At 43.6% G+C, this 15,392-nt stretch overlaps 2 protein-coding genes across 2 annotated transcripts in view; both read left to right on the forward strand.

Moving 5' to 3' along the window:
* The window catches only part of LOC109483668 (mitotic checkpoint serine/threonine-protein kinase BUB1-like), a 13,608-nt gene extending 2,014 nt beyond the window's left edge, over positions 1–11,594 (forward strand). Inside the window, 29 exon segments of the mRNA XM_019786704.1 lie at positions 128–187; positions 659–803; positions 1,014–1,210; positions 1,427–1,587; positions 1,723–1,913; positions 2,123–2,226; positions 2,369–2,410; positions 2,531–2,579; positions 2,754–2,910; positions 3,064–3,235; positions 3,462–3,548; positions 3,798–3,853; positions 4,052–4,165; positions 4,449–4,733; positions 5,084–5,246; positions 5,371–5,461; positions 5,606–5,812; positions 6,076–6,194; positions 6,411–6,490; positions 6,948–7,154; positions 7,385–7,417; positions 7,420–7,508; positions 8,671–8,757; positions 8,900–8,989; positions 9,153–9,301; positions 9,613–9,796; positions 10,062–10,168; positions 10,493–11,045; positions 11,445–11,594. Coding sequence (XP_019642263.1) covers positions 128–187; positions 659–803; positions 1,014–1,210; positions 1,427–1,587; positions 1,723–1,913; positions 2,123–2,226; positions 2,369–2,410; positions 2,531–2,579; positions 2,754–2,910; positions 3,064–3,235; positions 3,462–3,548; positions 3,798–3,853; positions 4,052–4,165; positions 4,449–4,733; positions 5,084–5,246; positions 5,371–5,461; positions 5,606–5,812; positions 6,076–6,194; positions 6,411–6,490; positions 6,948–7,154; positions 7,385–7,417; positions 7,420–7,508; positions 8,671–8,757; positions 8,900–8,989; positions 9,153–9,301; positions 9,613–9,796; positions 10,062–10,168; positions 10,493–10,670 — 3,604 coding nt within the window. The 3' untranslated portion in view covers positions 10,671–11,045; positions 11,445–11,594.
* A 2,186-nt stretch (positions 11,595–13,780) lies between these two features.
* Positions 13,781–15,392, forward strand: part of LOC109483695 (glutathione peroxidase 6-like) — a 7,711-nt gene continuing 6,099 nt past the window's right edge. The window contains exon 1 of the mRNA XM_019786734.1: positions 13,781–14,194. Within this exon, the coding sequence (XP_019642293.1) occupies positions 13,833–14,194 (362 nt within the window). The 5' untranslated portion in view covers positions 13,781–13,832. The remainder of the gene's footprint in view (positions 14,195–15,392) is intronic.

Consider the following 15,392-nt stretch of genomic DNA (forward strand, 5'->3'; position numbering starts at 1 on the left):
TTGTTGTTTCTCCTGTACTTTCCATGTCTTAAGATTGTTCCATAGTAACTACGAATTATAAGTACATGTAATATAATCCAGATTAAATATTTTTCGATGCTATACCTTCCGGTCTTTTCTTTTACAGAGCCTTCGAGGCTGAACTCCGTATGTACACAGGGGATGATCCGTTTAGTGTCTGGGATCGGTAAGAACATCGTTCTACTAAGAGTTCATAATCACAAATGAGTACATAATTTTTGTAACAGTCTTGGCCTTAGTCTTTACCAGGTATTTGGTATATGATCATTATGCAAAATACCTGGTAAAGACTAACTCAGTATGAGTATTATACTTCTTATTCTTCTTATTCTTCTTTACCAGGTGCAGGTACCAGGTATCCGGCATTATCATGCAAAAAGGGTTACCAGAGTCGTCCACGGCTATAAAAAGACCTGCTTCCACTATTGCATAAACTATATAATGTTATAGTGCCATTGGTGTAGTTAGTGCCATACTGTCTATGATTCCTTCTAGCAACCCTCCTGGTCCTGGAGTCCTACTGCACTGGTTAGACAGATACTAGTATTAGGGGCCCCATAGAGTCATGAGACTGTGTTACACAGCTACCATAATTTCCAACTTTTTAAAGATAATACTCCTCCCAACTTTGAATTAGGTACATCAAGTGGACGGAGCAGAACTTCCCAAAAGGCGGGAAGGACGGAAACCTGTCCACTCTGCTGGAGCGCTGCCTGCTGTTCTTTAAGGACGACAAGAGATACTCCAACGACCACAGATACCTGCAGGCCTGGATCAAGTTTGTATGTACATATCTCACTTACATTGAACAACACGACATGTACATAAATTAATCATGATATAATCTAAAAGAAATAGTTTACAGTTTCGATAAGATCTCTGAAATCACAGTATGATTTAAATCCAGAAACCTGGGTCACCTGCAAGGCCATATTGGATGTAAGAACTTACTGCTAAATCATGTTCATCTCTCCCTCCCCTGTCCTGTCCAGGCTGGCATGACCAACCAGCCCATGGACATCTACAACTTCCTGCATGACCAGGCCATCGGTGCACAGGTGGCACTCTTCTGGGAGGCCTGGGCCTGGGAACTGGAGCAGGAGGGAGACACCAAGAAGGCCGACGCTGTGTACGCAGAGGGGATTCAGAAACAAGCTCAGCCTGTAGAGCTGCTCATCAGGAAACAGAAGTAGGGACTACTGTAGATCTTTAATATATGTTTGTGGTTCTTTTGTTTTCTTTTCACAATTAGCCCCTGGTAGCAAGAGATTGTGTAACACAGGCTACGTGTATGTTTGGAACAGGAAAATTCTGAGATAGCTTAAATCAGGAAAATGATGTCAATATACTTTTTAAAGTTTTTCATTCATTGGCATTATCAATGACAGCAATTTCTTTTTTCCAGAGAGTTCCAGGCCAGAGTGGCCCGTGCCACCCTGGAAGGTGGAGTTCCCCAGTCAGCAGACATGTCTGGTGCAGAGCCACAGAGGGTGACGCTGGGAGGACTGAGGGGCCAGGGCAAGAAACACCAGGCTCCTGTCAACAGGACTGGGGCAGTGACTAAAGGTACCAGCTTATTGTTATTGGCAACAAGTCATTGTTTGATCCTGACACTGTTATGGTATGAGATGAATAAGCAATGCCATATCCTGTGATATAGAATTATGGTACTGAAGGTAACTTTACTGTCTCCTGGTCCAGTCTATTCCACAGGACTGGGGGTGAAACCCTGTGCACCTCCACAAGTAGGACAGGCCTTCTCCATCTTTAGTGAGGACAATCCACAAGAACAGGTCATCCCCACCCCCACAGGAGAGTGGACCAACCCTCCCCTGCCCCGTGTGACAAACAGGGAAAACACGCACAGGCCAGGGAAGTGGACGGAAGCAAAGGTGGGGACCAGGGTTAAATTTGTCTTCAAATTGGTCACTCACATTTTTTATCTTAGGGTTTGCAAACTCTGTATTTCATTTAAATTTTTGTAAAAATGTTAATGATTATTACATTGATCAATAGATACCAGAGAAAGTATATTTTCATATCTCATTCTGTAAGAGACTAGTTATTATTATTGTTGTAATACTTGTATATTGTCCTTCAGGTGTCACAGAAAGCAGTGCCAGCAATCCCCTTCAAGGCAGTGTCTATGCAGGCCAACTCTGAGTTCTCCATACATGTGGAGGAGGGAGCAGCCCAGCCACAGCCGTGAGTAGGGAAAGGCTCTAAAGAAGTATTAACACACGTATAAGTACATTGTTCAGTTGGTAAGTTTTGCCAGTGTCACACTATTTGTCTTATTTCCTTTATTCTGATTCACTTCATATTCAACATTCTCTTTTTGTTGCAGAACCCCACAAAAGCCCATAGAGATGGGAACCCAAGTACTGAGGTACAAAGTGCTGTTTGTATTCATTTACACTGCTTGAGTATCTCTTAAAATGTAATACTGTACAATGTCAGTTTCATGCATCATTTTAGTGTGACACTTGTTTTTGTTCTTGTCTTCCAGTGCAAGGAAACCTGAAAAGTCAACAAACCCACTGAGAAACATGTACATGGTATGTCCATCTGTGCTTTGAGTTAGATAACATTTTGCTGTGAAGCAAAGTTGAAATGTACCGGTAATTTCCAACACAAAAATTTGACATACCAAATTTTTGACGATCCAGTCAATGTTTGTAGCAGATTTGTCTTTTAACAAAAGTTTTTCATGATGCATACTTCTTTTCCAGCCCCCATTTGAGGATGACCCTAACAAAATCCCCCAGTACTGCAAGAAGTTTGTGTACACGGGACTGGAGGAGTTTCAGTTTGAGGAACTCCGAGCAGTGCGCCACTTAGAGATGCAGAGAAAAAAGAAGATGGAAGAAGAAATGAGGAGGCAAGAAGGTTCGTGACTTCATTTATAATACTTTTTTGGATGAAGTTTTTTCAAATTTTTAAAAATGAACACCAAAAATCTTTAAAAACTGTGGTCTGTAAAACTGACCTCAGATTTTATGTTGTCACTACTTACACACGATTTCTCGTCTATCTCCACAGAACAGCGGCGTGAGCTGGAGGAACAGCATCAGCGCCTGCTGACTCAGCAGAGACAGCAGCTGCAGGAGCTGCAGCAGAACTTCCAGCAGGAGCTGCAGCAGGAGCAGCAGGCCCTGCAGCAGGAGCGCAGGCAGATGATGGAGCAGTGCAGACAACAGATGCTCAGGGAAAGGTACAAACAACTTCAGGAAAAATACAGTTTCTACCCGGTTCGAATGTGTTGCTGGAAAAATGGCACTTCGGAAATTGGCCAAATAGACTGAATGATACACCAGAGGAGTTATTCCCCATAAAATAGAAATTTGCAATCAATGTCTTCTAGTTAAAGCATCATGTTTCTCCTCTCAATTGTGGATGACTGCTTTACTTCCTTACTTACTGAATTGTTGTTTTGTTAGAGCTGAGATGGAGAGATTGCTGGTGGATAGGATGAGGGACACCACCCTGGAACCTGCCACTGCCAGCACGGCGGGGCTGACAGAAAGGTCAGTTTGGGTAGCAAGATGTTGCAAAAGCTAGCCTGGTGTCCCTTTAGCAAATCCACTCATACATGATGTGTCCTTGACAATACTAGGTCACTTGATTTTGTAGATAAGTCTTTAGAAACTGTATCCCTGCATTATCCAGTTTTGTAAGGACTTTAGCAAGATGTGTGCTGATCTTATTATTCTCTTGTATTAGGCGTTATCTAGTACACTATTGAGTCGTGACTCATAATTTTACTCTCTTTCTAGCCACAGGGAGCACACAGTCACCAAACATCTGAATTTTGAAGAAAGCCTGGCTTCAGGTAAGCTCATTTTTGCATTTCATGGTCATATGCATCTATGCATCCCAGCAAAAAGGAGAGCTGTTTATATAACACAGGCACATGTCTCAAAAGATACAGAATTTTACAGAAAGTTAAAGTAGTTTTGTGCAGCAGTGCGAAAACTGGTGTTACATGTTCTTGAAAAAATGCAACCAGCCCATTCCCTTCAATTCACAGGTCTGCAGCCATCTGTTCCTGAGACTGAGAATGTGGACTATAACACTGAGGTGGAGATGGTAGAACCCACCCCGGTGAAGACTGGACCTCAGGTGGAAACAGGGGATCTCCAAGGTATATTGAGCCCTTAACAAGCAACAGTCATGACTACAAGTATAAGACTGAAGGATTGAAGTATTTGAGGTGTCTCCTCTTTTGTAGAGATCGGTTTATTTAAGGAAGCATATAACAAATCTAGCCTGGTTGCCATCCAATTTGTAATGGCAACCCCGATTGGATGGCACCTAGGCTATAACAAATTGGCCTTGCAGCAAAAACTGAACTGCTAAGATGAGAGCATGCAAGCAAGACAAGGGTAGGAGTAACATACGATACTGAGATATCTTACCTCTTGTAGCTGACCTGAGATCTGGACAGTTGCCACACACTTCTGCTGCCCTGGTACCTACTGGGATTGAGACACCCCGTGAGCCAAGTTTCACACCAAACTCCTCCAACTGTAGAGGCCCCACCCCTTCCACCACCCCAGGACGTCGGCCAATCACAGACCCGTCCCCCACCATCAACACCAAGGCAGCCATGATGGAGCTGGGCGAGTTCTTCCGTGATGACATCGGTGATATGGGGTTTGGGGCAGTGGGAGGATCAGATGATCACGGATTTGAGGACAACTTTGCGGCAGGTATGTAACTCTTCACACAGTTTTTTTTTACATAGACATGTCGTCGCTTGGCTCCAAATTCATTTTTTGTAATAGATGTATAGTTGAAAATGATTGTACACAGAAAAAATGGGTGCAAACGTTTCATTATATGCTGCATTTTGCATTAGACTGTATGTTTTGATTGTTTTTTTCCTACCCTCTGCTTTTATGATGTCCACTTGCTACTAGTATATTTTCACCTTGAAATGTCCAACAACCAAGGGAATAAATTAGGGTGGCCTTCTGTTGACCACAATGATACAGATATTGACTTTTATTGTTTTGTCAGTAAACTTGACCAGGTTTGTGTTGTGTTATCCACTGTACAGGCCCCAGTGGCGGCACAGCTAGCAGTGGCATCAGCTTCTCAGCACCACAAGTACAGACTGGCGGCTTCGGTGGCTTCACCATATTTGATGAGAGTAAAGAGACTGTGAGGGAGGACAGGATGGATCTTAAAACTCAGGACAATTCTGAAGATCAAGAAAACAAGTGAGTTTTGGGCTACCCCAATTAAATCCCAGATTGTGAAGTGTAAGAGATACTGTGCTGGTCTATGTACTGGGTGTATTCAGATTTTCAGTGAAAGATTTGACAGATCCTGTATGTTCCACAGTGTGCCCGATGGGTACCAGACAGGAGCCAAGCGGCGTGGCCTGGGGGTCCTTCAGCCCTCTCAGGGGATCCCTGTGGAAGAACCCAAGGAGGTATGTGCTGAAAAAGCACTGATTTTCCACTGTAGAGCATATTTTTAAATGTCCTATGTGTATTATGTACACAATGTTAACTTGTGTATTTCATGCCAGCTAAGGAACAAGAAACAGCCACGACACATTTCCTTCTATCCCCAGATTGATGACCTTGATGGCATTGAACCTTTCGCGGACGACAGCCCTGACATGACCTTTGCGTCGGGTGGTAACCAGTCAAGCTTCTGCACGATGGCTCGCATGGCGTCCACGCCGTTCAACCGGACAGGCCCTGAGCTTCCTGAGCTGCCAGCCAGCAGCATCCGACCGCTTCACGACTCCACCAGGAAGGCACTCGGCATGCTGGAGGTACTAAAGTGCTAGTATACTGTACTGTAGACTTGTTTGTGCTGACTTAATTTTGTAGTAGGAGGAGAAAGGGTTTTTGAGGTTGCAGTTGAAATAATTCTGTACTACATTAGGAATGCGGTGGACAGTCGGGTGGAAACCCTTACTAGCTGTGTCATGATTTTGAAAATCTGACGACCAACAAATCAAAGTGGTGTGGCCTGTTGCAGGATACAGAGAAGCTCAGTCTATGACCACACTGTCTAACTTACAAACCTTGTTAGATCTCCACCACAGAGGACCTGGCTGTGGCAGGAGGCAGCAGGGCTGGGAGGGTGTCAGCTGGGTCGACTGAGGAGACCTTCGACGCAACGTTAGGAAACCGCGCGGCAGCCGCCCTCAGGTGGGGATATCACGAAGAAAACTTATTTCATTTCTGCAGGAACTTAATTTTGCGGTAGAAGGGAAATGAATTTTTCGCAATTTTTAAAAACTTATCTATTAATATATTATTGCAATGCAAACCTATATTCCTGTCATCATAATTTTGCAAACTGTGAATATAAGACCACCGCAAACATTTCAAGATTTCCTGAAGTATCTTTTGTTGACCACCTAGCCCCATCATGGAGAGAGGAGAGAGCCAGGTGTCCACAGACCACAGCTCCACTGACTCCGCCCCCTCCCTCTCTGTAGCAGGTACAGGTTGAGGTCTTCACAGACTACATGTAAAACTAACCCATCATATGGCTGGGGCTGGGGCTGGCTGGGTAAACCACTTAAAGACATAGCACACCAGTTTTGAACATTTTGAAATTAGGCTGTGTAGCAGCACCGGACAGTAATTTTGATCCACTCACACCCATTATTGATGAGTATGATGGGTTTTTTAACATGATCAAGGTGTGGCCTTCTTCCAACATGCTGCCTCCTGCTTTACACCCTATCCAAGAGGACAAAGCTAGGAACTAATTTTTCCCAAAGGCTCAGCATTAGGGCTGGCTACGAATTTGAGGTTTGCATTTGCCTAGGAATGTTTGTGCACAAATTGCTCTATGAATCAGTGTAACAGTCCTTTTATATGCCTTCACCTATGCACTATTACTATACCTTTGCCATGTTCAAAGGTTGACAATTGTTGGTTTTTGTGCCTCAGAACCAATAGAAAGTGAGGCAGTGGCCACATCAAATCCCCCATCCCTGGCAGAGGACGGTGTCTTTGTTGCTGACATCAACCCTTTCAACCTGGAGGTGGTTTCTTCCCTCCTTGCCAAGGTGCGCGGCTTCCTTACCAGCCACCAGGCGTACCAAGAAGAGGATGGAGATATGCCTGAGATCAGACCTGGTGTCGCCATCAATCTGGGTAACTCACTTAGGCCACACTTAGGTCACACATTCAGGACCTTCCCATGACATTTCTCCTGACCACTTCCCAACCTTGAGGTTGCCTCTTGGTTGAGATTAGCCTGGAGAATCCATTCTATTCTAGCTCCAGTTTGCTCTTGCTGAATGTGAATTCCCTGACTTTTGAGTTTATTGTTTGCTAGCACAGACATTTTTTGGAGTTTGATCATGACCCTGCCTTCTCCCCAGGTACTGAGCTGTACCACATTGACAAGCTGGTTGGTCGGGGGCATTTGCCAAGGTCTACCAGGCTTCCATGTTAGATGCTGATGACTTGACTGATTTGGAGGGAGAAAGAAAAGTTACACTCAAGGTCTGTTGTATTTCTATGTGCATTGCAGTGACTATGGTTTATGTCTATTTTACGACTGGAAGAATGGATTGCACCATTTTATTACTCCGTGAAGGAGGTCAGGACCTCCGGACGGAGTGTTGTGAACGGCTGGTTTTTCGTGTTCGCAGTCAAAACACTGGGTTCTCTTTGTGTAATTGGCCCGCAATTTTATACGCCGTCTGCGGGCATGCCCGTGTTGATGCACGAATGTGTATTTTTGCCGCTTTTGCGGTCAATGTAATATTGCAGACGCACCCCTACAATTACGAGGCGAATTGGAATGGTCCAGAAAAACACGTTGTTTGGAATAGCAGTGGGGGGGTGGAACTTCATGCAGACGTGCGGAGGGTCGATAAGTGGTACCATAGATGTTCGCAGCCAAAACGCATTGTTCCGTACGTAGCATTTCTGTGTAATTTGGCATGTGGTGTGCCATTATGCCCGTGGTGATGCACGTCTTTTTATTTTTACCCCTGCAGTTTTGATATTGGAGTAAATGCTTATTTTTTAAACATCCCTATAATGTCGTTGAAATGGTTTTGCCCGGGTATCTGACCGGCGGCAGTAACACTCCCGCGTGCTGGCCGCGACTTTGGCATGGCCAGTCGTGCTTAATAAGTAACAGGCACGGTAAGACAGTGGGGCTGTCTTTGTTACTAGTGACACGACCATGATAGATAATGATAGTCCGATCTTTATGTGAATGCAAAGATTGTGTGTGTGTAATTAAAATGAACTTCGAACTTGAAGCACAGTATCTTTACACGCCCTAGGAGCAGTAATGGATTTGGGTCTTTTTATGTTTTATCATTGTGACGCGCCCTCATTGTATTAACCGTTTCCTAATGTCTGCACAGTAGGTCTGGCGTTGACGCTTGGGATTATTTTTGTTGCAAAATATAAAATTTCACGGAGGATTGTTGCCTATGGCTTCTTGTTACTGATTTGAATCAAAGCAATATTTGATTATTGTTCTACAAATATGATGTAGCATATATTTTGTACTTGACCTTCTCCCTGCTGCGTAACCGTAAGCAATACAAATTTGACTGACTCGGCAGGCTGAACTGCCACGGCCCACAGAGGGTTGAATTGGTGTAGTTATTGAAAGTAAATGAGCTTTCCTGTCTTTTCTGTGCAGGTACAACAGCCAGCATGTCCATGGGAGTTCTACATCAACACCCAGGTGCATGAGAGGGTCAGCAGCCTACAGGATCCGATGGACATTGTCAGTAAACCCCATACACATCCTCTTGGAAAGTCCTTGTGTCACATTGCAGTGATTGTACAGCTGTATGTGTCAAAAAACTCTTTGTAAATTTGTAAATGAGATGATGAAACATCTATCTTGCCACTTTTTCCCCTCCCAGAGACCGTCGCTGATGAGTATCGATGCCATGCATGTCTTCAGCAACGGCAGCGTGTTGGTCAACGAGCAGCACAGCTGTGGCACTTTACTGGTACTATTCATTTGTCTCTGCTCTACTGTAAATCTTTGTGGTTCACGGTGATCTCTTGCTGCAAACGCTGCATGTATGTATGCAGTTTGTTGTGCCATGAGGTTATTTGGCAACTTTTGCAATACAGACAGAAATAAACATTTTCTTTTTCCACTGTGCCCAGGACATCATCAACTTGTACAGAGCAGCTGGGAAGAAGATGAAGGAGGTGATGGTGTTTTTCTACACGCTGGAGATCCTGTACATCGTGGAGCAGCTGCACCGCTGTCACATCATCCACGCTGACCTCAAACCTGACAACTTCCTCATCAGGTACACATGCACATACACATGCACAAACACACACAGATATTATGTATCCATGCGTATGTGCATGCAAACACACACACAAACACAAACACAAACACCATGGGTAGTCCTTACCTGAAGCTTTCTGATTACATTTTGAGTTTGTCTAATTCAAATTCAGGAATTACTATTGGCACTGTTAAACATTTTACAAGAGTAGTTATACTTCAGGTATAGTCTAACCACAGTGTATCGAGTAGAGCAATGGGGAACATGGAACCTACATTACAGTCACCATGCTGTGGGATAAAGTTGTGTATTCTCTGTCCTTCCAGAGATGGTTTTGAGGACAAGCCACAGTCCCTGTTCAGTGGACAGCTGCGAGGTTTGAAGCTGATAGACTTCGGCATTAGCCTGGACATGGATCTGTTCCCCCCCAACACCACCTTCTGTGGCAAGAGCAACACCTCTGCCTTCCAGTGCATCGAGATGCAGACCGGCAAGCCCTGGTCCTATCAGGTACTGCAAAGTCTAACACTGACTGTACAGCATTTACTGTGCAAGTGATCTCAAACCAGTTTATTCTACTGACAGATGATAGATACAGTTGTACTGGGGCAATCCCCCTAGCTCTTTCTGACAAGAAGAAGGAACCATGGGTTAATGTTCTGACATACAAAAAGTGTTCTTTCCAGTATCATACATTTTAAGTGAATGACAACAGCTGGGCATACCCCCCCACACACACCTCTGAAATCTGAGCAACTTGTATCTGTCCTGTCAGGCGGACCTGTATGCTGTCCTCAGCACCGTCCATTGCATGCTGTTTGGGGAGTACATGAAGGCCTACTACGAGGGAGGCAAGTGGAAAATCACCCAAACACCCAGCAGGTTGGTACTCTGGAACAAAATAAGCCAACGTATCACCATAATGGATTTTTGAAACAGAAACCCACCAATGAGAGGATGACTTACTGTTATTGGGTTGCTCTCTCTTCGCAGCCAGTTGCGAGGAGCCTGCAATTAGTGGGGCTCTATCACAAGGGTCTAGACTGGCTGTCCTTCAGTGCTAAGTCACTAAAAAGTGTGACCATTGGACTGTAAAGTTTTGATCCACTCACTCACACTGGGAAGGACCCATACTCTTAAATGTGCACAAGGCATCACCCTCCTCAAACACAAGAACTCCATTAATTGCTTTACCTTTGCTTGCAGAAGTCACCATCCCATCTGGAAGCGGTTTTTCGACACGTTCCTGAATATCCCCAGCTGTGAGGAGCTGCCCAGCCTGACCTACTGGATCTCTGAGTTCCAGCAGTGTTGGAAAAACAAGATGACCCTGTTTGACAAGGAAAAGTGGGCACAGTACACCATGTACTTCGAGAAAAAATAGATGAATAAGAGTGTTTTATTATAACAATGTCTATGAGCATCAAGTGAAGAAGGTGAAGAGCATTCTGATCTCTCCTAGCATAAATCAGTACCCCAGTAAATCTGCACCTTTTTGTGACTTCCTTAAGCTATTTTATATTAGTTGTAGTTGTCGTAGAGCTTGTTTAGGTCTTATTTAATGTGTAGTTTGTTTCTTAGTTTGTTAGATATCCCATCTCACTTGCTTTCTGTCAAATTACTTGCAGCTACTAGTAATCTTTTTTTTCAGTCCAACTTGTCCATCTCTTTTGCAGTATTTACATTGACATTTCAAGTCTTATTGCAATGCTAAATGTGGCACAGGCTTAGAAAGACTGTACATGATGTCCAGGACACACAAGGCCATGTTGATTTGATTATATGGATGACATCCTCCGGGAGCCCCAAAACTGATGCGCGCGTGCGAATAAAAAAAAAGTTTTGCAAAAAAAAAGTTCTTTTCATTATGAAATGTATGTGGTCATGAGGGTTGAGCAAATGGCACAGAATATGGTTTGGCGAATAATCTAGTCTTCAAGTTCATTTCTTTACAATTTCGTCTTTTTTCGTTTGATTTTGGCATTCTACGACATTGGTATAGTTTTTTTTATTTTTTTTGTAACTTATGGTATATTTTTGCTCATTTTGCAACTGTTTTGTACGATTTACAGTATGGTTGAAACCTTTTTTTTTTTTTGAAACGGCCGAAAATGCATGCGCGCACGGATGTCATCCATATAATCAAATCAACATGGCCCAATTGGTATGTTTACTCCCTGAGTTGTATGTTTTCCATATCATAATGATGTTTCTCTGTGTAAGTTATATAAAGAATACCAAGCTGTATAAAAAATGTTGTGTGAGTGTTTAATGCTAGCAAGATACAATTAAATGTATTTTATACCCAGATTCTTTCCATGGTATTTTTTTGCCTTTAGGCCACACCAATTTAATTTCTTGGTTAACGGATTTTTCTAGAAAAATAATGGAGCGGGCGGGCGAAAAAAAAATGAAAGTAAAAACAGGCCTAGGCATCCTATTATGGCCCAAAATGGTACGATAGGAGCCATGAAGTCAACACACCAGGCTGGTTCAAAATTTAAACAATGAATTTTGAACTTTTAATGATACCATTGCATTGACAGATGGAATAACTATAACAACTAGGAAGAAAAGGACTGTTTTCAACTGTTCAGGGCAAAATATGAGCATTTTGCATTTGATTCTGAATTTTTATTTGCAAATCAGAAAAAAATGAAGCGGGCGAATCCGTTAACCAAGAAATTAAATTGGTGTGGCCTTAGTCTAGAACTGTAATGTCCATGCATGATGTCATCATCTGGATGTCCAATGTGTTTACTGAGATTTTAGTTCCTTCCCTGCCTATCAGCTGTACTCCACCTGGTGTGTAAACTGTTTATCGTACAATCTCGAATGAGATAAGACATGTTCTCCTTTACTACTACGGGGGGGGGGGATAAGCATGTTACATATTCTCCTTTCAGCATGTGCTTGGGAGGTGTCACGTAGGGGTCACTTTTCTCTCCCACTTGATGATTGAAACCAGCCAGAAGGAGTGCAGCCTGTGTTACACAATCTCTCCCTGTGGGGCTCCTTCCTGGTCAGTGGGAGTGTCTCCTAGAAGTGTGATAGTATAGACAGGCTAGGTAGCCTGGATACCAGACTTCCTTGGGTCATCACATGCCAGCTCCTTGGCACCAGGGCCAGTGTGCTCCCGGTGAAATTTTGCCGCAAACCCCTGAGCAGCAAATTGGGACTGACAGTATGACCCTTTCATTTGCCTTGAGCTGGCCTGTGTAGCCCCTGGAAAAGGTCTGTCATCCAGGCTACAAAGAGGCAGGCTTCACAACCTTACACAAGCCAACAGAGGGTTACATAGCAAGAACAGCCTGCATTTGGGCGCTTGTCAGAACAGGAGTTTCAAAACCATAGCCAAGGTATTTATTACCTTCGTCAAAGAGGTTATGTTTTTAGTAGCGTTTGTGTGTATGTATGTGGTTCAGCACGATATCGATAACTCAAGAAGCTTTAGATGATGGATTATCATTAAACTTCGTAGGTACTTCAGCAGAACGTCCGGTTTTCATATCTTGTGATCTACGATCTACACATGCTAGGGTCACGAATTTTGGATGATAGATATCTCTTGAGCTAGGGAAGAAGTGACATTAGTTTGGGCCCCCTAGCAGTGCCTTGTACAGGAACTGCAGGGCAGTTCGTTTTAAAATCTTCGAGGAAGCATAACTCAAGAACCAACTGACAGATTGCCATAATAGGCCTATGGAACACTTGTGACATATGTAGTTGGGAATGAGAGGTACATCAGAATATATAGATTATGTAAATGAAGACCTAATTTGCATAATTAGTGGGAAATTGCTGTAATTTCATAGTGGTAACTTCCAGGCAGTTCATACTTGTCACATTTGAAAGTCAAATCAATAAACATAATCTATTCAAATCATAACCTCAATTGTATAATTTACTATAATAGCCTTCTCTGTTACGATAAGGCTGTCATTGGGTGGTGAATATTTATGGTGAAATATTATGATCAACTGATATCATCATGGAAATGAAATGATCTCCTTTTCATAATCAATGAGAAAAATGTATAATTTCGTCAGTCGGAATGGTTAACATCATTGGCGAAGGTATGAAATCGTGGAACTCTTGTTCTGTATTGATCTGCATGAAGTAAAGGAGAGTGCGTGAATTCAATAGTAACTTGTCATATTCAAGTTAAATTTAAGTTCTCTACCAGACATGACCGGAGAACGTTACGATCTTCCCTCTCAATGTCTGCTTGGTTATGGTTATGGGTATACTTACAAATCTAAAATTGCCAAACTGTATTCGGACACATTTTTGTACTATTTATCGGGGATCATCGGGGAAATTAGTAATTTTGGGATGGCGGGATTCGAAGCCCAACCTTCTGATCCAGATGAGCATGCATAATTGTACCTCTTGGCAACAGTACGCAAATTTATGTAGTATGCAAGACCACCCGCTACTTTGAAACGCGGACTGATCCTGCTATGCAAGAATTGCGCATGTGTGTAAATCTTCTCGGCAATTTGTTCACACAGTGACTCCGAGCTGAGCTGAGCGGTCAGGAAGGATGGGGCTCTCCTCGGGCCTCTTGGCCTCCCTGCTATGCCTGGGTTTCCTGGGCCCGTGCTTGGCCAACAAGCGGACAGAACAGTGTAGCTGCGCGACCGAGCACGGATCCTTCCACAACCACCACGCGATGCTTCTGGACGGGTCCCGCAACGTCAGCCTGGCCGAGTACCGGGGGACGACCCTGCTGGTGGTCACGGTCGCCACCTTCTGAGGGTTCACCCCGCAGTACATCGGTCTGAATGCACTAAGGAACAAGATGGTCGACGAAAACGGTCACCGTTTTGAAATCCTGGGTTTCCCCACCAACCAGTTCGGGTTAGAAGAGCCAGCAAAGAACCACGAGCTTTTAAATTGTATCAGGTAAGTAAGCACAAGAACTGTGTGTCTGTGTAAGACTTTTGTTTTATGATATGACTTTCGACTTGTTACTTACTTGTTATACTTATATCCCTGAATTGTATTATAAAACCCATCTCGTGTCTCATTACAGTTACATTCTATGTGTTTTTACATTTTTTTCTGGCTCAGATATGTAAATTTTGTTCTAGAGGATGATAGAGAGTGGGACTGTGTTGTGTAACATGTACCTAGTGTCACCTCGGCTAGCCTGGGTTCCAGACCCATAGCACACTGGACACAAATATCTCAGTGAGCCTGGGTCTGGTAGGGTCAGATAGACCTGCCACTCGAACGCTCAGATACTGAGCGTAAGGCCCCATTGGTGGCACAGCAGGAAGCAATTTTACACCTCTGCTATGATTGGTTAAAGAGTCCCAGCTGGATCTTTGAATCTTCACCAGCAGATGAGATAAAACTGTAGATAAGGTGTATTTTGTCCTAATGTGTTAGAGGACTGTTACCTAAACAAACAGGAAAGCCTGGGTTGTACACTACTTCTACTGTTAAATTAAGTTTTGCTGTTACATGTATTTTGGAAAATAAACTCCAAATACATCTAGAAAGTTGACTGGTTAATGATTAACTGTTGAGCAAGATTGTCTCCTACCGACCAATGGTGGTGCCATGTAACAGGCTACCTGTGGTGTGAGGGGTCATCAATCACAGCTTCTCCTCCCTATGCTCGAGAGCCTTTCCTAAGAGACCCTGCCAGACCCTTGCACACTGAGATATTTTGTGTCCAGTGTGCTTTGGGTCTGGCATCCAGGCTACACCTCGGCAAGTAAGCTACAAAGTTGTAGCCTGGGTGCCATCCTATTTGTATACTGGGGCTCCCGTACGCCTTGAAAAGTTGTTGGGTCACCATCTTACAAAGCCAAAGCCTTTTAGTTTTATCACGGTATAGCTCTCTCTTTATCCTCCTTGATAACATAACTGTGATTTTCTGGGCTCTAGTTTGTCAGGAGACGATCGCCTAAAATCCAGCCGTGTTATAGTCGCTCTGAGCTGTTGGAAAGCAGCTGTTAGAATATCTCAAAGCAGATCTTTCGGCAAGCAAGACAGTATTCAAAAGGCAACTTGCAGGTAGAGTACCAGGAGTATCCAATGGGCTACCGAAGTCCTGAACCGGGTAAATACTGTCTTGTTTACCGTCAGGTCA

Source organism: Branchiostoma belcheri, unplaced genomic scaffold (genome assembly GCF_001625305.1).
Source record: "Branchiostoma belcheri isolate BF01 breed outbred unplaced genomic scaffold, Haploidv18h27 scaffold66, whole genome shotgun sequence".
Classification (NCBI taxonomy): domain Eukaryota; kingdom Metazoa; phylum Chordata; class Leptocardii; order Amphioxiformes; family Branchiostomatidae; genus Branchiostoma; species Branchiostoma belcheri.